General features: G+C 43.4%; 2 protein-coding genes across 3 annotated transcripts in view; one reads left to right on the plus strand and one right to left on the minus strand.

Annotated features, from left to right (window-relative positions):
- IFT52 (intraflagellar transport 52) lies at nt 1-11,002 on the plus strand. The gene is made up of 10 exons (XM_065455368.1): nt 1-152; nt 232-319; nt 1,044-1,173; nt 1,818-1,953; nt 2,598-2,727; nt 4,221-4,307; nt 5,555-5,778; nt 7,429-7,516; nt 9,200-9,442; nt 10,848-11,002. The coding sequence occupies exons 1-10, from the start codon at nt 1-3 to the stop codon at nt 10,911-10,913; spliced, it is 1,344 nt and encodes a 447-aa protein (XP_065311440.1). The 3' UTR covers nt 10,914-11,002.
- Nucleotides 10,993-24,187, minus strand: part of LOC135921049 (neurofilament heavy polypeptide-like) — an 18,916-nt gene continuing 5,721 nt past the window's right edge. Inside the window, exons 4-10 of one of the 2 annotated variants that reach the window (XM_065455369.2) lie at nt 22,529-22,633; nt 21,426-21,559; nt 19,377-19,406; nt 18,719-18,815; nt 17,942-18,079; nt 17,087-17,191; nt 10,993-12,968 (exon numbers count right to left, since the gene is read on the minus strand). In XM_065455369.2, coding sequence (XP_065311441.1) covers nt 12,913-12,968; nt 17,087-17,191; nt 17,942-18,079; nt 18,719-18,815; nt 19,377-19,406; nt 21,426-21,559; nt 22,529-22,633 — 665 coding nt within the window. In that variant the 3' untranslated portion in view covers nt 10,993-12,912. The remainder of the gene's footprint in view (nt 12,969-17,086; nt 17,192-17,941; nt 18,080-18,718; nt 18,816-19,376; nt 19,407-21,425; nt 21,560-22,528; nt 22,634-24,187) is intronic. The other variant, XM_065455370.2, reaches the window with a different exon arrangement.

The following is a 24,187-nucleotide window of genomic DNA, read 5'->3' on the forward strand; positions in this document are numbered from 1 at the left end:
ATGTTGGAACGCTCCGAGCATGTGCTCCAGCAATCAATGGGCGAGAAAGTTTTCACGATACTGTTCGACTCGTCTAAGCACGAGCTTTTCAGCGTTAGCGATGGCTACAAGGTGCTACAGAGGCGGCTCAAAAGCATGTGGCAAGTCCAGAGGTAACGAACTTTTATTGCATCAAATCTCTTTAAAAGTACGTCGGTCATAACTAAAGCGACACAAAACCTGTCGCATCAGCGGAAACACGCAGATATCGCCCGATCTGTTATCCGGCATCGACGCCCTCGTGCTTGGCGGTCCACGACAAAAATTTACGGAGACGGAGGTAAGTGCCAGGTGGCGTACGTGTTTACGTTGTTAGGTTGGATTCATTTACACCACTGACGTTACCTCAGCTAGCCCAGAATTCAGGGAGCACGCAGCTACAGCAAATAGACGTCTACCTTTCAGCTAGCTAAGGTCACAGCTAGTAGTCGTCTTCGGAAGCTGTAGTCTTGACCTTGACCTGTACAAGCCAGCTGGTAGCTCAGTTAATGCTCTCTCCACCTAGTTAGTACCCACCTTGGGAAGCACTGCTGTAGCTGCAGCGTTGACATTTAATGTTCAGGTTTGTTTCGATCTCGCAGGTGCTATAGTTTGCTCAAGGCAGAAAGCTGGGCTAGTTGGTGTGTCATCATTATTCTAAAGACTATAGCTGCTTTCATGCTCCTAATTCTAACACATTGAAAGGGAACACAAGTATTGTTTATCAATATTTTGAGTTTCACATCACCTTACAGGTCAGGCAAATTCTAGCAGCCTGATCATGTGTGTATGTGTATGTAAATGTCAGTGTAGATGTGCCAATTCTGATAAGGATATACAGTTGAACCTTGGTATAATGAATTATCAAATATAATGAAGTAAATAAAAAAATATATATATTCGTGTTCTTTTTTTAAGAATATGTGCATGTATGCATTAATGAACATTGAATATATAAAAGGTATGGTTGTGCCCCATGTGGATTCAGTATAACGACATTTGACTTGACTGGTATACCTTTGCAGTTTTCAGCCTTGCGAGACTTTGTAACTCAAGGAGGGAGGCTGCTGGTTTTGCTTGGTGAAGGTGGGGAACGCCGCTTCCAGACCAACATAAACTTCCTGCTTGAAGAATACGGCATTGTTGTCAACAGCGGTAGGCACACTATTCAATGAAGCAGCTCACCATTCTGGAGTACCACAAACCACTTAGTGCTTTGTCATGAAGTAGAATGCATGCTGAACTCAAAGGTTACTAAAAGAACCTGCAAGTTCATGTATGATTCATTTTACTTTGCAAGTTATAAGCTTGTACTTTGGCTAACCTTACTCTGCAGCAGTCAACAGGTGCGAGCACGATCACATATGTTTGTGTGGTTTAGCATAGCATAATCTGAGCTGGCACGTTCTGCAGCCACAAACGCATACATCTTGTGGACACATTGTGCATTAACCAGGCAGTGTAACTACTTGTCTTTATTAATTCTTAATAGAAACAATGAGAATGGAAATTTCCAGAAACGAGTGTGCACCATTGAGTCTCTGCACTGTTGAGGTTAATCTCCGACGGTCGACGCTCTGCCTTCCCATACTGCCTTGCTGCCACTGCTAAAGCTGCACGCTCATTTCTGGAAAGGTCCATTAATAAAAGACAAGGGATAGTTGTATAGACATCTCTTCATCTGTGTATTTGGTGGGGTAAATTTGTTTTATGTTGTGCTGCTTGATACAGCTTAGCAGAGTTGACGAGTGTGTGGAAAAAAAAACTACAAAAAAAACACTCTTTTCTGAAATCCTTAGATGCTGTTGTGAGGACAGCCTATCACAAGTATCCTCATCCAAAAGAAGCACTGATCTCTGATGGAATCCTCAACAGAGCTGTGAGCAGGGCTCTTGAGGAGACGGCGCTTGGCTCCACTTTGAGTGGTGATAGCCGGTGAGGTCATTGCAGAGCCTTACAAACATTCTCTCCTTTGGTCGCGATCTGTGGTGTACTGTATTGCATTGGTCACAATCAGTAAGCATGTAGCGCCTATGACGTGCATCTGTTTCTCTTCTTTGTAATTATGCCTTCGTGCTACATTATGCCAATAAGCAAACACCAACTAGCCTAACAACAAGTGCTTCTACAAGCATGTCAGGGTACTGTAATTTTATACCAAGGTTCTGCAGACTTCATTCAAAGAAAGCCAGGATGCTAAGATGATCCTCTGTGCATTTGCTCGTGACTCTTTGCAATTACGGAGCAAATAAATTTTGATTAGTCACAGTGATAACATGCCTTGCATACCTCATTCATTTGTAGGCCCTTGCATCTGCCCAAAATACACCATATCACAAATGAAGGCCTGCACCTGTACACATGGCAGTGGCTGGCCAGACAGCTTTCTTGTGTTTATCTGGAGGGCCAGGCGTTGACGCCTTTTTCAGATCATCTGATGTAACTTATTCGTGCTTGGTTCAGTGTGCTTGCAGTTTTTCTGATGCACTGAACATCTCTCTTCACCTATTACTGCTGCTGCACAAGTTCACGCAAAGGTTTGTGCCCGCTTCAAAAGCGCAATGATGTTGTTATTGCAGAGGACTGACATTTGTCTACCCATTTGGTGCCACGCTAAATGTTGCCAAGCCTGCTGTGGCTCTCCTGTCTACGGGGGGCTGCTCTTTCCCTGTGGCACGTCCCGTCTGTGCACTCTACATCGGGCAAAAGGTAAACATCCCCCGCTCCACTCAAAGAGACAAGGGTAAAAGAAAGGCTAGGGGTGGCTTAACCATGAGTGAGCTCAATTCGCTGCACTATACTGATTGAGAAGAAAAGGGGGGAGAGCAAAAGGACGAGACAGGATAGAGTTCAAGCATGTAAAAGATGCAGGCAAACTGGAATCTGCAGCACTGCCTTATTCATTGTTCCAGCGGGGGGTAATGCTGCGACTGGAGCCAGCTGGTGGAAACATGCTGCTTAGTTAAAACCGTAACAAACTAGGTTAGTGACAAGAAGTCAGACAAGATGAAGCATGAACTCACTGAAGTTGTTACACGCTCTTTTGACCAGGTGAAAAGTGACATTGATGAGGCGTTTGAAATGCACCATACTGATAGATGTGCAAGAGCGCTATCGATAGCTCTGACTAAAAATGAAGAGAATATTTAAACACAACGCATGTTCAGAACAAGAAACGTAAATGTCTTAGGTGCACATGTTGACGAGGAAACTTGGGGAAGTGTGCCATATGGCTTTAAATTGTGTCTTGCTTGTTTTGTGTGTCTCGGTTTGCTTTGCTCTTATTTTCCTTTTTCACTGTATAAATAAGGTGCATGCAGTTCCAGAAATAAATCAATTGAGAGCTTGCCCTTCACATTGTCTGTCTGTCTTCTTGCCAACCTGTCCCTTTTTACACTTTTAAGCAGGTCATTAGGGGGGGGGGGGGGGAGAGTACCCCTTGTCCGGATTGCTGCGCTCAAGTACAAAAGGCACATGCTGCAGCTTATGCAGTGGTTTTTGAGCAGGGGCTTATATGAGATTGCAGCAGTCTAGTGCGCATTATGGTGGAGCACCCAGGAAGTTCTCATTCGGAAATTATATCAGATGGCCACTCAGTCCGAGAGTGGCTCTAGAAACCATAGTAGCACTCTTGTGGCTTTAAAGTATAAGGCTTTAAGGTATAGCATGAGATGCACATAGGGACGTAGGAACATAGGGACTCGCAGAATCTGGCATAGAAGAGTGCTGTTTCTTGGGCAAGTTCAAACTGCATGCTGGTATGGGCTGCGCTTTCTAAGACACGGACACAGGAAGGCACACGGATAAACAAACAGGAGCACCCTAGCAATGGTGACTTGCACCATGTTTCATAATAAAGGAAAAATAATTCCTACTTTCTAATTGCCTTCCGCCTATACATGCAACAGAGCTGTAGACAGCCTCTAAACAAATGAACACTCTTAGTCAAGCGAGTGGTTTTGCAAGGTTTACTAAACAGATGAATGGAAACAAGGACAGCACGCACATTATAGTCATTCACACATCTGTTATTATGTCGGGTGAATCTCTGGAGGTGAACTTTTAGTGTAAGCAGAATTACTGCTCGTGAGATTTACATACAAAAACAAAAGATATACAGCCAAAAACGAAAGAAAAATTAGGAGTTTGACGTTTTGGGCCATGTGCGTGAAAAATGCTGGACTTGCGTTCTTACCATGCAGGGTGTCTCAGGAAGAATAGTGGTTCTCGGCTCGTGCCATCTTCTCTCAGACCACTACTTGGACAAGGAGGACAACAGCAAGGTCAAGGTGTGTTGGCTAGAGTTGCACTAAACTCTTTTTTAACACCGTCATTATTTTGTCCTTCATGCTTAGCCTGACCCAAAAGAACTGGTGCACGCACGTATGTGTGAAAGGAACAATAAATTGCCAATTGAAATTTGGAATAAAATTTTGAAAATGGTACTTCACACAGTCTCTCAGGACAGGGCAAACCAGGCAGTGCCAAGCCATCTTTATTTGTGTGCCAAGCCAACCATAGGAAGCCGTGGAAAGCCATGCCACTAGTGGGAGCCCACTGATGGCAAAGTTATTTTTTGTTGTGTTATTGTAAATTTAACCCTTATCTTTAATTATTTATAACTACTTCTAATTTCTCCTATGATTATCAATGGACTTCATTGCTTGTTAGCCTCTTCTAAAGATTGAGAATCTCGGTTCTCCTTATTCTTCAAGCACCAGGCCTGTCACTTGTAAACACAGCACATTGTCTACCACCGGCCTTGCAATTTAATTGGCAGTCTAAGGTAGACTGCTGATCCTACGGTCAAGACAGGGGCAATGATATTCCATAACACAAACCTTTCTTTGGCTTGCGAAGGACATATGGGCCATGCACCAGTAGAAACAATTCAGTTTTGCTAGAGTTATATTAAAATGTGACATAATGTTGTTGTGGCATTCAGTAACTGGCTAGAGTGATAAAATATCGCGTGTTTAAGAACACTTATCTTGCTGGTTGCTGTATAATTATAACAGCTATGTGAAATTTCAGCCATAATCTCAAGTGTGATACGAACCATCGATGAATTGAACCATATGGGCAAACAGAGCATATATTGCTTGAAAAAGTCCAGGTCCCTTTGTCTGCCTTGGAGTAGTAAACAAGTGCTTCGATTGAATCACCTCAGCATTCATTAAGCCCTAAACAAAAATAAAAGCAACATGTCACATAATCAAAATAGAGCTGTTCAGAGGGATAACCCAAAAGCAACACCAATCACCAACTAGTTGTGACAGCAAACATACTAATACCTATTAGCAAAAGCGGCTAGCCCATGACAAAAACTATACCAATCAAAAGCTTTGTGAATTCGGTGACAGGTTTGTCCTTCATTGCAATCTTTGTTCTTTATTTTATGCTTTTTTATTTTGGTGCTACAGAGATTTAATGAATGTCACCTATTCAGTACAGTAGCCAAGGTTTCTCAAACAGCCATGAATGTTGTTGGTATTCATATGCAAGCATTCACTTTCCTCCCTGACCCACTGTGCAGGATGTGTTGTTTCACTTCCTGACCAACGATCAAGTGCAGCTGAATGCCATTGATGCCGGAGACCCTGAGGTGTTTGACTACAACCCCATTCCATCACTGAGCACGATTGCCGATGCCCCGTTCTGCTGCCTTCAAGAGGGGGAGGAACTGCCCAATGACCCCATGGAGTTGTTCCGCAAGCAGCTGTACACCCTCGACAACTCTATGCTTCCTGTAGTTATCAAGTGAGACAACAATTTACAGACCAGAAAATAGCAACTGGCTAGCTTCTAGGCTTACGGTGGTTACTCGCGCAAGACAAACGTTAACCCTTCCAGGATCAGTGACATAAATATGCGGTGCCGCGAAGAAGTCCAAAATGGTTGATGCCGTATATTTACGGCGCCGTCTGTGCGTTTAAAAAGTGCACCAATTTCCTAACTTTTTCTTTCCTGTCCCTATGCGAGAATACAGGAAATTTTTCTCTCGTGACTCCCTCTCTAGGTTTTCATTGCATGATTTGTTTGCTCGGTTTGCTCTGGCGCATCTATATACTACTGCACGCACATTGGCGCACGTGCAGGCTGGCAGCAGTTAGTTTGGGTTCTGTTCCATGGGCAGTTTCACCTTCTTATGCTTGCAAAACGGATGCTTATCTCATTACTAAACGCTCAAAAGGCGACCGCCTGTTACTCGCTTGTTTATTGCTCACAGGGGTGCGCATACAAAGGATGCCGCCATGCATGCGCCTCCTTTTTTGGAGACTCGCTAAAACTAATTGCCTCTGGTTGGAGATAAGATGAAAATTAGCCAAAGCTAGTCATACGTTTTGCTTTTTTGACGGGCACACAACCACACAGTTTTCTTGAATGTGCTCACCTACGCAGTTTGATTACGCTATGGATGTAAATATTAGTGTAAGAGCAGGAACACTTCAGACTTGAGAAATATTCTTGTGTGCACATTTTCCAGGCCTTGAGCTATGTGTATAACAATGCATCAAATCTTTAATTATTATAAGTTTATTCTCTTTTTTTATTGTTGTTTTTCATGAATAAACAGTACATTTATATACCAATGCAAAATATTTTTTTCTCACTTCATGGTCACCCTACAAAAATTTTTTTTTGAAATAGGCCCCTCTGAAGAATTTAAATCTGCAATAAAAAAAAGGACCTTGGCGGTTGCATATGGTGATAAAAATCGGCCCTGAAAGGGTTAAGCTGGAGTGACCATTGGAAGGACAACTAAAATTCTCCGGCTAATTATGTGCTTGAAATTGTGCTCTTGTACAAAATCACCTGTGCCGTTGCCTACACAGAATTGATAGCATTGTATTTCTTCAGCTCAAGCATAGTTGATTCTATGTAGCACTTTGTTTTTTAAACAAGCACCGAGCTTGAATTCGAAACAATGTTGCACATGCACATGTTTGCACCCTCTCTTTCATGTCCACATGACCACACCTCGTTCTTTATGTGTGCCCAAACAGACAGCTGTATGTACAGTCGCGGACAGAATAAAATGGACCACGGTATCTCCAAAAACGTTCAATTCCCGAGCAGCCTGTAGCAGTAACCAGTAAAACTGCCCACGACAACGTTGTTAGCATATTGTAGTCGAGGTCCAAAATGCAAATACCAGATTGCGTTGCGAGGTTGCGGAGATATTCAGCTTTTTCTTAGATTTCATGGTCCATAATATTCTGTCCGCAACTGTACATCATGAATTACCATTATACAGGAAATCCAAAATCAAGAAAGGGACTGACAGACGGAATGGCACACTGTGGTATAAAGGTTATAAACAGGGATAAGGTGCCTGAGAAAGGAAGGTTTTGTAAGTGCCCATTGCAGTGGATGTGTTTATGTCAGCTTTCATTTGTTGTCACCTAGTGCCTATGAAGAGCTTGGTGTGCCACACGAGCCTCTGAGACTGATCAGTCCACAATTTGAATGCCCGCTGCCACCGCTACAACCTGCGGTAAGTTGACAGTCATCTAGATTTATTCAGTTAAAATTTCAAAAGTTCTCAGCAGACACGGATACATTGCATCAAGGTTTGACCATTTGCCAGTGTCATAAATAAAGAACGAGACACACACAAGTGCATGCATGTTCAAGCAATGTGGCTATGACCACTATAAAGAAATATATATGGCCTTTTAACAAAAAAGCAAACAAGAACAACAACAAAAAAAAAACTACAAGGCTTAATGGCACGAAGGATCAAGAGTTAAGTTGTACAAGCAACAGTCAGGCAGATTACCTCTTCATTTGGGTAAAGGCAATGAGTTGAGAGCCTCTCTTTGCTCCTTTTTTGCCCTAATGTTTACAGTTCAGCACCTACGCAGATGTTAGTTTTCCACTATATTTGAGATGTTCTATTGCAAGTGATACTAGGTGCAGGGGATTCAATCACATTTACTTTAACTACATGGTTTTTATCATTTGTGCATGCATTTACAACGCAAGGCCTCATCCACTACCACTGGACGCCCCTCTGCACTTGACACACTGTCTAGATAACGAAGTTTAGCTTCAGCTTGTGCATATTTTTGAAAACGCTTCTTTGTTTAATGTAATCTGCATTGCTCTGCCCCGTAATACATTCGAATGACCTTCCTGAGCACATTGTGTCTAGTATTTCGGATCTAGTACCTGCGACCTCCTCTATAAGTGCTTTTCTTCATAGCATTGTTTATGTTCGTTTTTCTCAATTTTTTTTTTTAAGTAGAGCGCATCTCCCCTCCTTACCCTCCCCCTGGAGCCTTGCCTGTGATGGCAGACAGTGTGCTTCTTCCCTGCTTGTGTGCATGAGATTGAGTCGTGATCATCTGCTCACCTTGGCACACTTTCACTCATACATACCGCATATGGCGCGCAGTGACGATTTTATCACCCTTGGACTTTATACGGAACCTCACGGCGATGCTGACTTCAGAAATGTGCCTGGAGTGTCCATATAATCACTATCACAATAAAGAAAGGAAGAAAGAAGACATTGTAACCAAAGGTTGTGAAGATTAGTTTATGTACCCTTGTTGAGCCTTCCTCAAAATCTACAAAAGAACAGTCACTACACTGTCGAACAAAATGTTGATGACGTCGTCACGCATGTGATCAGATGTGGTCAGCAGGGAAGCGGAAGGGGGAACTGCCGATGCTAGTTGCTCGTGGAGCTCACTGTCTTCGGGCCCATCAGGGGCGGTAGGTATTCCACGCAGCATAAAACGATTGGGCCACAACTTCCTCGGACGTAGATGCTAGAGCCTTGGAGACGAAGTTTGCGACGTCTTGCCACAAGGGTTTCTTCAGAGTGCCTTTAGGCATTACTGCCCCTGTGCGGATGACAGCAGCTCATGCTTTGCAGAGGCCGTCTTTAAACAGTTTCGTCCAAATCACATCTGCTGCAGCCACCTGGCACATACGCAACCTATATCGATGCGAAGGCCTTGCGGGCAGCATTGAACTTGATCTGCGTCTGGTGGGCCATCTTTTGGTATTTCGGGAAAAAATATGAAATCATGCCAAAAACAGGGGTGGGTTTTCTCACAGGGCAGGGCATCCACTTGGGATATTATGATGTATGCACCGTCATTAAAGGGTTAAAATCTTATGATCCGACATTGTACCATGCTCTCTCATGACAAACAAACTTCTCCAGGTGTTCCCACCTTGCTTCAGAGAACCCAGTGGACCACCACTGGAGTTGTTCGACTTGGATGAAGAGCTGAGCTCGGAGAGCCGCCGTCTGGCCCAGCTTGCTAATAAGTGCACCGACGAGGACTTGCACTATTTCCTGCTGCAGTGTGGACAAGTACTAGGCATCAGCACTGCCACAGGTGAACCGAAGCACATCATAGAGCACGTGCTCACACGCCTCGTCGAGTTTCGAAAGCTCAACCAGGTCAGTGCTCCAAGCAACTTCTCAACATTGTTGGACACAGTACTGGTGTGGAGTGCATGTGGTATTTCATTCTTCAGCAAGCCACATCTGCAGATATGCGTGCTGCTGTTGGCGAAGTGGCATCTCGGCTTCTCACAAAGATGATCATTGATGAGACGTGCCCCATAGTTCCGCCCAACACGCTTGCAGCATCACTCCATTTGGCATCTGTTTCGAACTTGCTACACTTGTCACTCCATTTGGCATGTTTTGAACTTGTCACACTAGCGATAGTATAATTCATCAGTTGAGTGTTTGAGGAATGGAGGCCTCACTGACAACCAAAAGAAAAGAAAGGGGTCAGTACTTCTTTAAGTGTCGGGATTCATGTGTCACTGGCATCATTATGGGATCATAAACCTTGCAAACAGCATTGTATAGGCATGACCACTGCTAGTGGGAGCACAGGGCCCATGGCAACGCTCTGCAATGAAGACTTGTGGTGCAGGTGCAGTAAAAGCGATTGGTGAAAAGCCCGGGGAGTCATCTGCCAAGACTTCACGAGGCGCTGGTGGTGGCACTTCATAGAGCACTGCCACAGCCTCTCATGTTCCTGCCATCAGTGGTCACACCTGTACCGCGCGCCAGGTGGTCTGCATAGACTTGGCTGCCACTCAAACATTGAAACAATATTTGCAGCATTAATTTTTGACCATGGATCAAGGTCCACCCAAGGATCATGTTAATATACACCCAATGTTTGGTTCACAAGCATTTTTATTATTTTTTTTGCATTCGGCCCCTTTTAGTATGCAGCTGATATAACTTGGAAGCCATGATGACATGTGCAAGGACTTTACACTTGCGTTCACAACAGTGTTGTCTGAATGCTTGTCAGCACTAAGAGCACTGTTTTAGCTGCCTCAAGTTAAAATAAAGCTATGGAGGATGAGAACAGGCAATTTCCATCAATACAAACAAAGGAATCGGCACAGCTTTTGCAACTGAGTGAATTAGTTTCAAAATTTTTATAGCATTGCAGTCTATCTCTTTTGCACACATTGTTCAGACCACTGCACCATTTCACTTTCCTCTTTAGCACTTTACCAACATCCTATTCGTTCTTTGAAGTTGTCGGGAAATAATCTTTTTATACTACTTTGAACTAGTTTGCTCTATAGCATAAAAAGTTGGTTTCAGATGACTATGATGCCTATTCTTCCATGAGAATTCTGAAAATGACAAGTGGCAAGAAAGTTAATGCTTCAATTCGATTGTCCTGGCTTCCATTGCTGTAGTTGCCACGAGTAGGTTGCATAACCTTCTGTGTTACAGTTGTATGACAACTTACATTGTTGCAAACAAATATGCAGAGAACATGGATTCTGAAAGCCTGCACATTTTCTTTTTACTATGCTCTGCGCAGTGTGGAGACCCAATGCCTGGGGCATTGGAAGAGCAAGACATCATAGCCGACCAAGACAATTTGTGATGATTAGCAGTGTCACTCTAGAACTTATAGTAGAGCAAATGGCAATGAACTCAAAATAATGACGAAATAAATGACACCATTTTCCGAGAGTTCTTTTTCTCTTGTTTTATTATTACAAAGAGAGCAGACAACAGTGGGAAGTGTCCTTGCATGGACATTTGGCCCTTATGTACACAGTTTTGTGTTCGATAATCATTATAACAAGTTGCTCTCCAACAACGGGGTAAAGTTCGAGGCAACTTTAAAAACACTATTCGTTTCCTGCATCATTTATCACAACTCCTTGCAAACTTATATAGAATAATGAAACAACACAACAATGACAGAACCCATGAAGTGTGTTGGAATAAGATTTGATAGCGTAAAAAGAAACGCACAAAAAAAGTGTGGGGTAGTGTGTCACTTCCTCACTTATAACTGAAAGACATGTCTGCTGCAAAAAAGGGTGCACCTGCAAGAACAAGATGAGGAAACACTGGTAGCAATGCAGGTGGCCAAGTTGCTACCAGTGTTTCCGCATGCATACTTTTGGCAGCGGACACCTTTTGGCAAGTACAGAGAAGTCCAAAAAAAAAAAAAGAAAGTTCTCAATCACTTTTCAGTGCTGCACATATGTAATGACCTGACGGGCCATCACATAGCGCACTTTTATGTTATAAGCGACTCTCGGTAACTAACAACTTGTACAGCACCCCAAAACAACACTCCCACGTGACAGGGGATGGGACGTCGGTGCGGCGCAATTTAAGAAAGGTAGACGAAGTGTTTAAAGTAACCTGGAAAAGGTATGCACATAATGGTTTCGACTCAAATTGTACCGACACAAGAGGAATGCATAAAAACCATCGCTCCTTCCAGCGTTCCTTCAGTACTATATATATATATATGTGTGTGTGTGTGTAGAAAGAACTTCCCAGACAAAAGAACGAGACTGCACAAAAAATATGCATGTGTCTGTGAAAAAGTGTGGCACGTAAATGTGGAAGCCGCCACGCAACCGTGCTCTCATGGAGGTCAGAGTAAAAAAACGAGTGGCAAAAGGCAGTGCCATATAAACAATGGCAAAAGTAAAACTCTTAATGCAACCCACCAACCATATGAAATATAGCATTTGCTCTCCCCAGATAAAAAAAAAAAAAGAAAAGCCTCAGTGTAAAATAACAAGAACAATAGAGAGAAAAAGTAAAAGGAGACCTTCAAGAAGCAAAAAGTTGAGCAGCGTTGACCTTTGCAAATGGCGCAGATATCCATTTGCTCACGGGGACCTTTAAAAGACTATTGGCTGTACATCCCCTCAGGGATGTACAGTGGCCTGCTCGCAGTAATAAAACTCTTCGGAACAACAAAAGTTGAGAAACAAACAAAAAGAGGGAAAAGGCTGTTACAAAGGCCACCCTCCTCTTGTGTGTTCTAGGCTCCCTCCCAGGCAGACTACACAGAATGAGCGTCTCCACCAGTGCAGGGGCAAGCTGCACAAACTTGCATTCCCTTGCGAGTGTGGCACGAACACATTCGACACACTGGTGTCCCTTATTACCTAGGGGAACGAGGAGGGCTACACAGCAAGTCTTCTTTCACCACCACCACACCTCGCGAGAAAATAACAATAATAAAAAAATGCAGGGACTTAATAAAACGATGTGGCTGGGGTGTGGTGTGGTGGCAGCACGTTTGCATACTTCTGGCATGTGCCGTCCCAACGACACCACTGATGGCAGCTCTAAAACCTCGCCCGGCTCGCCAGCCATCACACGAGTCACATGAGCGAGGGAGAGAGAGAGTCACTTGTTGCACGAGAGACGAAAAGAGGTGATGGCTCAGGGGCATTGGCACCCACTGCATTGGTCTCTCCAGTGTTCTTGCTGCTGGTGCTAGTGAACAGGCAGCAGACACGCAGGGACTTTTTTTTTCGACGCAGCGCGGCAGTTTGGTCCCGTCGAAGCAGACGGTCGCTTCACCTGGATTCCAGGGCGACTAGGCAAGAAGGCAGGGCACAGCTTCAGTCTTTGCGGGCCTTCTTCTTCTTTTTCTGGGGTTTGGCCTCCGTCCAGGCATCTACGTGAGCACCCAGAAGAGCAACAATAGTTTAAATTCTGAAACTAAGCCTGCTGTAACAGGTGACTTAGTAAGCACCTCACACCTGGAGCTCAAACTAGCGAATTTCGCTTGTTCTATTTCTGCTTTAAGTCTCCTTTCTTTCTTTTCATCCCTTAAACCCCTGCCCCCATGTAGGGTAGCAAACCGAATGTGAATCTGGTTGACCTCCCTACCTTTCCTTCCCTCTTTAATGCCATATTATTGCGCATATAATCTGCGCCAAAAATTGGGAAATTTAGCTAGTAATTTCGGCATGCGGCTTATATGCAAATTTCGCATTAAGGTGTGGCTTCATGGCAGTGCGTGCCAAGCCTGGTCAAGCTTCTCCATCGCCATTGCACATTCGAGGGCTGCTCCATATGCACTGCAAGGTGATCCGATTCACGCCACATGCAAGTGACTGATTCATCCGCGATCACGTCCATCGTGTGAATCCAGCTTTATTAGCGTCGCTGGTAGAGGGGGAGACAGAGCCGCTGGCTTCAGATACGACGTGTACGAGGTGCCCACGTGCAAATGGGGACCATTTTTGAAAAGACTAGAGCTCTGTTGTATGCAGCTATTTCTGTGGCTTGTATGCGGGAAAATGTGGCAGGTGATTTAACAGTGACCTTGCACCAAGAGTTCACGTTAGGGAACTTCACTAGGCCTTCGCCTACTGCAACAGGTGACACAGCATAAATCGTACAGCTAGAGCTCGTATTAGTGAACTGCACATACTGTCTACGGCCACGGCTACTGAGCTACCGTGGTGGCTAACACACAAAAGGGGCACCCATGCAATGAGTTATGCAGCACTTTTCAGGGCCAAGCACACTTCTATGTGTCATTCTAGTTACCAGTTAATGCAGCTAGCCGATATGAACTACCACCATCTCATTGCCCTGATCCATAAGGGCAAGTTGGACTCTTAACATGAAGGCATTGGCTAGTTGGTCATTCATACTGAGGTGGAAACAGTGCTAAGGACACGAACAATGTGTAGTTTTCTATGCGCACTCGCCTTGCCCGTGTCCTTAGCACCGTTCCTGCCTGAATATGAAGTTAGATTCAGTTGCTCAACCTTTGTCATTTTCCTGATGATATTCAGTGACAGCATTTACACTGGTGGTTGTCGTAAATAAATCTGGTTTAGATAATCTTTGCTGTTTTATGTGAGCTCCTTCTCCCTATGCTTTGCCTTATTGGCTCAATGAAAAACTTTAAGGCCTTTAAGTTTTCCACCATCTTGTAGTCAATGAAGGTAGCACCTTTGAGAATGGCTCAGAACAACTCGTGGTTCTATCAGGTGGATGCAAAAGGCAAAAAGAACTCGCTAAGCACCAGCTACAACTGAGTACTCGTAAAATAACTTCTTACAGCTGAATCTCGCTGCTTTAGCTCAGATTTACCCCAAAGACAAACAGCCTTCCAAATACATGCAAACAGTGAAAATATTTTTGTCAGCATCCACTGCACTGATACTGAATTTAGTTGCATTTAAAAAATGAAAGCTTAAAATCTATATTTCTGACTTGGGCCACTGATTATCATTTTTTTTAGAACTGCAAAAAAAAAAAAAATAACAGTGAAGCATCAAGTTTGCAACTCTGACTTAGAAATAAAAAACAATATCAGTTCTGTAAACTGCATCTGTTAAGACATGTAAAGCAAACAAAACTGATGTGTTTTACACCACTTTAACGCGCACCACTAATTTGCGAGTGGGACTTCTACAAAACGTTGACAATTTCTTGTAACCTCTTGACTCTAGCATATAGCATTTCTGATGCTCTAACACATACTGCACTTTGCAGAACTGAAATATCTGTTTTGGGGGCAAAGGTACAGGTTTCGTGCTTAATTTTTTTTTAGAGCAACACTTAAGGGCTACTTTCCCCACTATCGTGTCCGCATGTAGAAAAAAATCCAGAAGATAGTGCAATGCCTGGCCGACCCGCAGCGGAGGTGATGCAGGCGTTACATTCCCCATACGTGAGCCGATCCCAAAGATAGTGAAGTATCGGGTCGACCCATGGCGGATGTGCAGTTTGCTTAAGGGGTCCACATACACAGCTTTGCTGGTCAACCTTCTTCACAGAGTGAAAGGGCACTGTTTTATATATATATATATATATATATATATATATATATATATATATATATATATATATATATATATATATATATATATTTGCATTGCCAATTTTTGCAAATTTTGTAGCCATAATCAACAGAAGGCACCAAACCAACATTTCACTTGCAACAGCCAATAAAGTTCAGCTTTCTCTCTTAACTGCAACATATTTAATTCAAATCGGTTAAGCGGGTTAGAGTTAAGCAGTTAAAGGGGCCCTCAATCACCCCTCGGGCTTGGTGAAATAACATAGTCAGCGGGTAGCATGCTGTGAACATCTCAGCCAAGCTTGGCTGTCACACATAGTGCATGGAGCTTGCAAGCGGATCGCGAAGTCACCTTTCTCTCAAACACTCTTTTCAACAGAGGGCTCTGTCCTCACTCTCTTCTGGACAGTTTACTTCGTCATCGGACGCTTTATTTCGCCATTCCCTTAGACGGCTGCTATTGGGCGATAGCTGACATCAAGCTGCGGTCGACTACATGGCGTAGATACCGCAGTTGCCATGGGCTGTGGTCACGAGTCTACTGGCTAAGCACACTGCGGCTCGCTGAGGACAACTGCGTCTGGCTTATGTTTAGCGCGTCGTAGGCCCCTAAGGCGGAAGTCGCGGCGTCTACATTAACACCCAAAATGAAATCTGACCTGCGTGCCATGGTGACATTTAGAAGGCGGAGCATTATAGGTACGCCCCACTGCGCTGTAGCCTTTGCAGTGCAAGGCATTGTAGAAGGAACGGGAGCACAGCGGAGGCCGTGTTTGATTGCCAATAACTCTGCTTCTGCTTAATGCGTTTAAGTACTTTTTGCGGCAAAGTATTTGTGAAATAGCCTATTTTCACTTCAAATGCCTTTCTCCACTTAGATAAAAAGTGGTTCGAGATCCCTTTAAAGGGCTCCTAACCAGGTCTGGCCATTCTGAGCTGATAAGCGCAGAGCATACATGACGTGATAACGATCGTGTCTGCATAGTATTACATCGCTACGCGCCGCGGAAAGATCTGAAATTTCAAACCGAACACCGTTTTTCCTTCTCCTCGCGGCCGCCATGCTCCAAGCCGGACGTTGATGTCGTCATGCCCCTGCACCCACGTAGTCGTGTTTCCAGTGTAACATGCTCGTGGTGGCACGTGACTTCGAGAATTATTCAAGACAACATCTGTTATCTGTGCGATCTGTTGCTTGAATTGACGAATTGAAGTTAAGAGAAATAATAAAATTTACAAACGGAATGTCTGCACATTTTTTTGTTTTACTTCGCACTGATGCAAGGGAGATGTACTTCTGGTTCGTCTGCTTGTTCCCACGGTTGTGCGGTGACATGCGCAGGTACCGAAACTATGCCATTTTCTACCGTGTTCCAGTGCAATCCGCTTGCTCTGCCTCAGTATTCGTGTAGCATTGAATTATATTGCTAGTCGTGTTCCTTTGTGCACAGCGCGCAAAATCGTCCACTGCGCAAACGAGTCAACAGCTGCGTAGTGCAAAAGAAAGCAAGGGAGAAAAAAAAAATGAAGGTGGGGCCTGTGATGTATGCGTCACACTATCCTCGAGGTCCAGCAGGGGAAAATGCAGGGAAGGAATTTCGCTTGTGTAGGCTAGACGGTGCAAGTGGAGAGAGCGTCTTGCTTGGCAGTGGAGCTCGCCTGCTGAAATCATGGGTTTGCGGCACTGAAATATTTCTATCTCGGCTATTAAGGAGCCGACTTGAAGAATGTTTGCGGCAGAACGCTCCCTAGAGGACACTAACAGCTTCCAGCATATAGGTAACCAAAATTTGTTATGGGGCCTGGTGAGGGGCCCTTGAAGGGAATAAGAGCATTTCTATTTTTGTATGTGCGCGCTGGAATAAGGAAAATTGGAGTTGGTCCTGAGCGAAAGCCACCCTCCCTTATTCCAAAAGTAAACTATCATGATACGAATTTACCAGAAGCCTCCTACATCTCTTTGATAGACTTACCACCGAGTTCATCAAAAGCCACGTTGGACTCCGCAGGTGGAGCAACTTCGCTGCTCTTTGACTCTGCCGTCTCTGGGCTGCTGGCTGGCTTCACAGAAGGCTCCGCTGCAAACAGTGCACTAGCTCAGCACTTCTAATCTCACGTGGAACAGCACACAGAATCGAAGGCAGACTCCTGAGCAAACTAGCTGAACCGTGCTCTAACAACCAGCACGAGAATTGCAAAGCAGTTCAACACAGATTAAATTTTCTGCTTAAAAATTGTGCCGAAAAATAATTCAAGAAAATCTCAACTACATTACAGACATCAAAGCTCTCTGCTTCCTTTGGTGCTTTCCACCATGCTGTAAGCAAGAAATGTGCACAAACGACGCCAACATTGCCACGTGAGACCAGCAGCACTTATGGTGCGCTAAGCTATGCCCTACTTAACTGGTGCCATAAAGTCCTTGGCAGCAATACAATCATCAGCATATAATGTTTTTTGTTTTTTGTTTTTGCTTTTGATGAGAATACGCACGCAACACTAAGTTGAATGCAGCATCACAAAATGTTGCCGTCAATGCCGCTGCCTCCCCTGCCCCACAAGCCCCCTAAGATACTGTATATTCTGTAAATTGCAACCGTATATATGGGCAGGTAGGCTGAAACTCTCTAATAACAAGTCAAACTCTCCCGTAAAGGCGGTGCACCATCTTGGAATGTCTTGGTGCACGAATGCAAGGCTTGACCTGTGAACAGTCTTATGTCATCCTTATTCTCACTGTGAACTGCGACAGTCTGCTGTGCTTTCTCGAGGTTAGATGCCTTCATATGCACAGAACACAAGACACAATGTTAAGGTTGAGAAAATACCTGCAGGTGCGCTCTCCTGTGGTGCTGCTGCCTTTTTGGCAGTATCACTGGGCTTTGAATCCTCAGCCTGTTTTTTGTCAGTTTTGCCACCCTTTCCCTTGGCTTTTGATGTAGCATCCTCAGACTTGGTGGCGTCCTCTAAAGAAACAAGGAAAATACATGCGTTAAATGAAATAGCATAGTTGCACAATAAGTGAAAGGTGGGCAGGTTGGTGCGGACTCATAGCTATGTCTGGGCTGTGTGACATAACAGACTGAATAAAAAAGAAAAAAAAAAAGGCATAGAATAGGCAAAACAAGGTGAGATGAAACACAGGTGAGGAAAATTTAATGTGACTGTTCACTAACCACTAAATGGTTATCTGACGGACAACAAAGCTGCATCACATGCTTTTGACTTTTTGGGGACTCATGCATGCTACAGAACAAACTGCCACAGAGGTTAGTCGGGGCATGGGTCACGATCTCATCTGCGATAGTTGCAGAGCCATTCAAGAAAGCTGGAGTTATAATACTCGACGGATTCCATGGAGGACAGCAATAAAGACAGCAATAAGACAGCAATAAAGCCTTGTTTGGCAGTGATGATGATGGACACTAAGTGCGAACAAATTTACGTTCCACATGTTTCCTTGCTGGTATCCATTTTTTTTTTCTAACTATAATATCTGGTGCACGTTAGATCTGGCACACATTAGTTTTGTACTTTGAACCCACAATAACTTCGTGCACACTAGAATTGGGGTGATTTCGGTAGATGTTATGTCGCTTTCTTACTCTTAGCTGACTCCTTCTTGGCCGGGCTCTTCACAGGCTCTGGCTCAGTAGGAGGAGACTTTGGCTTCTTTTTGTTCCTCTGATCCTTGGGATGTTCCTAGATGTTGAACAAAGAACACTGCTGTCACTAGGGCCAGCAATCACGTTTTTTGGCTTGCTATTAAAGAAAATGTGATTCAATAAATGATTCACATCAAAGAGGGCTGTGGCAGTTGGAGTCAAGATGCAAGACAAAGGAAAAAGGCAAGTAACGAGAAATCATGACAACACTTTAAAAAAAAAAAAGCAATGAGGCATGAAACTGCAAAACTAGATGAAATCAGGTCCCCATCCTAAGACAGTATCCAGAAACTTGACAGTAATGCAAGTTCTAAGATACACAAAATGAAGGTGAAAAATGAATTCAACATCATCTTGAGCCCACAAAGAAGAGCAGCTAGAACAGGACGAGCAAGAAATATAAGATGAAAATAAACAAGTGCAAGTCATGGGCATCTAAAACACACATAAAGAAAAAAAGAAAAGGAAAACCGCTTGCAGACCTACAACACAAACCCATGCAAGCTGGGCCACCTAAATGTGCACTTGATAATTTTAATACATTTGGTACTCAGGTTTGCCTCAAAGCCATTTGATGACAGATAAAACTGTCACTTGCCTTGTTTACAATGTCTCGATAAAGTGTGAACTGCGAAGAGAAAGTACAACCTATTAATAGTTGTGTACACAGATGAATGGAATTTAGGGGGCATGTATAGGGGCACATAACACTTGCATTACGTAGGTACTAGATCATAAACTGCACTACAACAAGAGATATTTGAACGAGTGTGGAGAGAGCCTAGCACGCTCCATGAGAACATATATCTACATGTAGCTCTCACAAAATTCCAGTGACCTCTTCAATGTTCTCTGCTCTACAACTGTATTGTGTTACAAGAATACAAAGAAACATGTGAAGTGAAAGATGCTGCTCAAAGCATAGCATAAAATGTGAGTGTAAACAAATTTACAAGCAATGTAAGTATACCAGGACAGAGTTCCCAGGCCAGTGATGACACCCTGGCATAGTATCAAGTGATATGCACAGCACTTCTTTTTTATTCGCGATAGGTCTTGTCATATTTGCTAAAGTGCAATATAGTATTGTTCTCTCCTTACCAATGCTTTGTAATGCAATATTGAAGCAGTTTGCGCCTTGAGGTGGATACTTCTTGACGCTTGGCAAAAAGAAATATTGTCACAAAATTTTTAACAAAATGTGGCAGAAAAGTATCACAAAGGACAGTAAGCCAGCAATAGCACAAAAGCCTTAAGGAATTCCTAAATAAATAAATATAAAGGGGCCCTGCAACAACCTTTCTTGAAACCAGAAAACCACGTAAGAACTAGGGCAATGCCTTTTGGCAACAATACATTCTCAAATAATTTTTTTGAGAAAGTCCTAACATGAACAAAAATAATAAGAGTGCGAATCGTTACTTTCCCCTGTTTGCCTTCAACCCATTGGTTACCCTAACGTGAAGTGGTGCAGGCAGCGATGCTCAGGTCTATTGCTCTTTTTATTTTTTCCGTGGTTTCCTGTGGTTACACCCTTGAGGCTGATGTCTGACAAAAGAGTGGTCACAAGGGATGGGTAGGATATATTAACCGCCGTGGCTTCCCTGTTCACTCTAAAATTGTAAATGATGCGTGTGCGTTCAATGGCTGACACCGGCATTTATAGGCCATTGCGCTTCAGGTAACATCAGGAGTTAAGATTTTAAGCAGAAATTCCAGAGAAACTCTTTCCTGAATGTCAACATCAAAGTGCCGCAACTCCCATTTTCGGGCAGGCATAGTTAGCAATGTTGTTCTTATTGCATTAAAAAAAAAAAAAAACTGCAGAAGCCACAGATACTTTTTTTTTTTTTTTAGCGAAACTGAAAACTGATGTGTTGTGAATCTTTCAGGAAAATTAAGCAAAGGAAATTATCATAGTGCTATTAGAACCAAAGGAGACAAACAAAAGTGGACCTCATATATGAAATAGGCATTTAAGGTTACATATAACCACAACTTTTCTGCCATAACATGAATAATAAACATTTTTAAGAGCTTCTTGGTCAAGGACCCAAAAACACCCTTATTAAAGGAACATTAGGTTGGTTTAGGTTAATATGGTATTCTTTGAAAACCATATATTATTAAAGTTCATTATTAGAAGAGAAAATGAAGATGAAATTTCCTCGTCTTGAATTTCGTGCCGAAACACCGGCACCGCTACGTCACAGTGACGCCATGAATTTCAAAGTATTGCTTTTTTATTTGGACCGTAGTCGCTAAGTAAAAGTTCTGGAAACTTGCCAAGCTCAGTTTTTTCGTCATTAAGAATACAGGGTAATCCTACTGCAGCAATAAAAAAATTAACCAGGCACATGCAAATGTTAACAAAATCCGAGATGTCATGGCGATCTGGCGCAAGAATTTAAAGCAGGTGCCCCCCATTTCTTGTTCTTGCGTCTTTTTTGGCTTATCAAATGTCCTGTCACAGTAAGTGTGGCTTTTTTTTTTTTTGTATTATAGAAGCTATTAATAAAGCTCAGCTTGTTTTTTTCTCTTTAGTGTTCTTTGAAAGCCTCTATGGCATGTGCACTGCAAACAACAGCAGGAAAGACAATGAGGTAAACAAATAAATGTGTTTATTGTGAGGGAGAGCACGACTCACCTCAGGATCAGCTGCAGCAACTGGTTCAGTGGCGACAGGCTCCTCGGGCATTTCAACTTCTGGCTCAGCCTTTTTAGCATCGGCTTCTTTCGACTGCTTCTTGCGCTTGGTGGCAGGACTCTTGGATTCTTCGGCTGCAGATGTCGGCAACAGAACTAATCAATCAGATGTGATGCTTAACGCCATGCAGGGTAGTGTCACAATGTAGAGAGAGTAAAGAACCAAGCACAGCCGAAACTGTGATTTAAGAGTCGAACACTGTTTCGGGTGAACTTGGGCCCAGAAAGACAAGCAATGCTCAAATCCCAACTGTCGCAGTGGAGTATGTAGTAGTATATGCTTCATCTAAACAAAATTTGTCCAATATTTTGTCCATTGTAATCCGGTTCCTTAAATGCAAAATTTCTTGCAGGAATATTATAGGCAGATCAAATTGAGTGAGAAGTATGGTCCATTATATCCGAAATTATGTTGTGTGTGGATCTGCGGTAACAGGTGTATGCTAATTTTTGCATGCTAATTCGAGCCGACAGACTCGCACGTACTGTATTCCAGGCCCTGTGGAAAATACATTAACTGGTTTCTACACTGTGTGCAGTTTATGGAAGGTTTACGCACATTCTGAAGTTGCACTTCCTTTAAATATGCATGAGTTAAAGCAGTGGAGTGCACTACACAAGGTATTCAGTGCAAATGAAAACCCATATATCTGAACTAAAATGTAAAACTTCAACACAGAGTTGAGACACTTCTGCATTCACTTTTGAGTTGAGGTACGTTGCTACGTCTGCCACTCAAATAGGTGATAGGTGTCGTTATGAAACTAACCAACGAAGGCCTCAAGGCCTGTAACCACAAGAGTTCCTTTATATAAGAGCGTTTCCCAGTTGACAGTTCTGGGCCCCTGCCGCCACTCAGGTTAGCGTTTGGCATGATTGTGAGATCGTCCCAACCACGATGGCTAACGATGGAAGGCACCTATGCAGAAGTTTTGAAAGACAGGGCCCTAAAGACACATCTGAAAGTTGTACGTAATGCTACACTCCTAATTATTGTGCTTTCGTTATACTAAGCAAAAGCTTTATCAAGTGACAGATACTTACTGGCTGGTGCATTGGCCTGACTCTTTTCAGCCGAGACGTTGGTCTTCTCCTCTTCCTTGCGGCGTATCTTCTTTTCTTTTTTGCTCAACTTCTGCACCCACCCGTCTGTTTTAGAAGAGAAGCTTGTGTCAGAGACAAACAGCAGCGACTCCATGCTCACTGAACAATCCACAGCAGAAGCCTCATGATTTCATATAAATAAAAGCAGTTAAAAGTGTCTTGTGGCGCTTACTGCTAAGTTTGTTGGGAATCCTATTGGCAACTCAGTGCTGTTGACTGTCCTCTTGAGCAACTCAAAGTATTTCTTGCTTGGAGCTTAAATCATTAAAGGGGCCCTGAACCAGCCCTCGAGCTTTGTGAAATAACATAGTCCGCGGGTAGTATATATTGCTTTGAACATCTCAGCCAAGTTTTGCTGTCATACGCGGTGTGTAAAGCTCGCAAGCAGATCGTGAAGTTACCTTTCTCTCAAACGCTCTCTTTTCAACAGAAAGCCCTGTCCTCACTCTCTCGTGGATGCTTTATTTCGTCGTCGCACAGCTTATTGCATCGTTCCCTTAGACTGCTGCTAGTGGCCGATAGCTGACAACAAGCTGCAGTTGACTACATGGCATAGATACTGCGGCGTCCGTGGGCACAATGTGGCTCGCTGAGGGCAACCGCATTTGGCTTATGTTTAGCGCTTCGTAGGCACCAAAGGCGGAAGTCGTGGTGTCCACGTTAATATCCAAAATTAAGTTTTAACTGCGCGCCACGGTGACATTGAGAAGGCGGAGCGTTGTGGGCATGCCCCTCCGTGCCGTAGCCTTCGCAGTGCAACACATTCAAGAAGGAACGGGAGCACAGCGGAGGCTGTGTTTGATTGCCAGTGACTCTGCTTCTGCTGAAAGCTTTGAAGTACTTTGTGCGGCAAAGTATTTCTGAAATAGCCTAGGCATTTTCACTTCAAGTGCCTTTCTCCATTTCGATAAAGTGTGGGTCATGGCCACTTTAACAAAAATCAATGAACCAACTCTTCCAAGTATTGATTGAAACATGAAACCTTGAATGCACTCACACAAGATTATAAGCAGACTGCCCACAGCCTTCTGCCTCTCAAGTCTCTGAAAGCATTGAAGTACTTTTTGAGGCAAAGTATTTCTGAAATAGCCTATTTTCACTTCAAATGCCTTTCTCCACTTCGACAAAATGTGGTCAGGGCCGCTTTAACAAAAATCAATGAGCCAACTCTTCCAAGTATTGATTGAAACAGGAAACCTTGAATTCCAAGTATTGATTGAAACATGTAACCTTGAATGCACTCACAGAAGATTATAAGCAGGCTGCCCACAGCCTTCTGTCTCTCAAGTCTCCAACAATGGGCAAGACCAAGAGGGAGCCGCCACACAGAAACAGAATGATGGAATTCTTTCCCAAAGCACCTCTGGAAGATGTACTTGTCTGCGCAATTGCAACTTTCCCTGTCCAAGTTCCCTTCCTCTTCCCACTTTCTCCCCAGATGGTCACCACCAAGAGGGTAGGTTGTATCTATCTTTTAGATAAAACATCTTCAACAACTTATTAGCTAAAAAAAATTGAACTGTAATGGGCGATATGCATATACCATGTGTGCATGATTCTAACACACACCTTTTTTTTGAAGAAGTTCGTTCAAATTTG

Source organism: Dermacentor albipictus, chromosome 6 (genome assembly GCF_038994185.2).
Source record: "Dermacentor albipictus isolate Rhodes 1998 colony chromosome 6, USDA_Dalb.pri_finalv2, whole genome shotgun sequence".
NCBI classification, from domain to species: Eukaryota; Metazoa; Arthropoda; class Arachnida; order Ixodida; family Ixodidae; genus Dermacentor; species Dermacentor albipictus.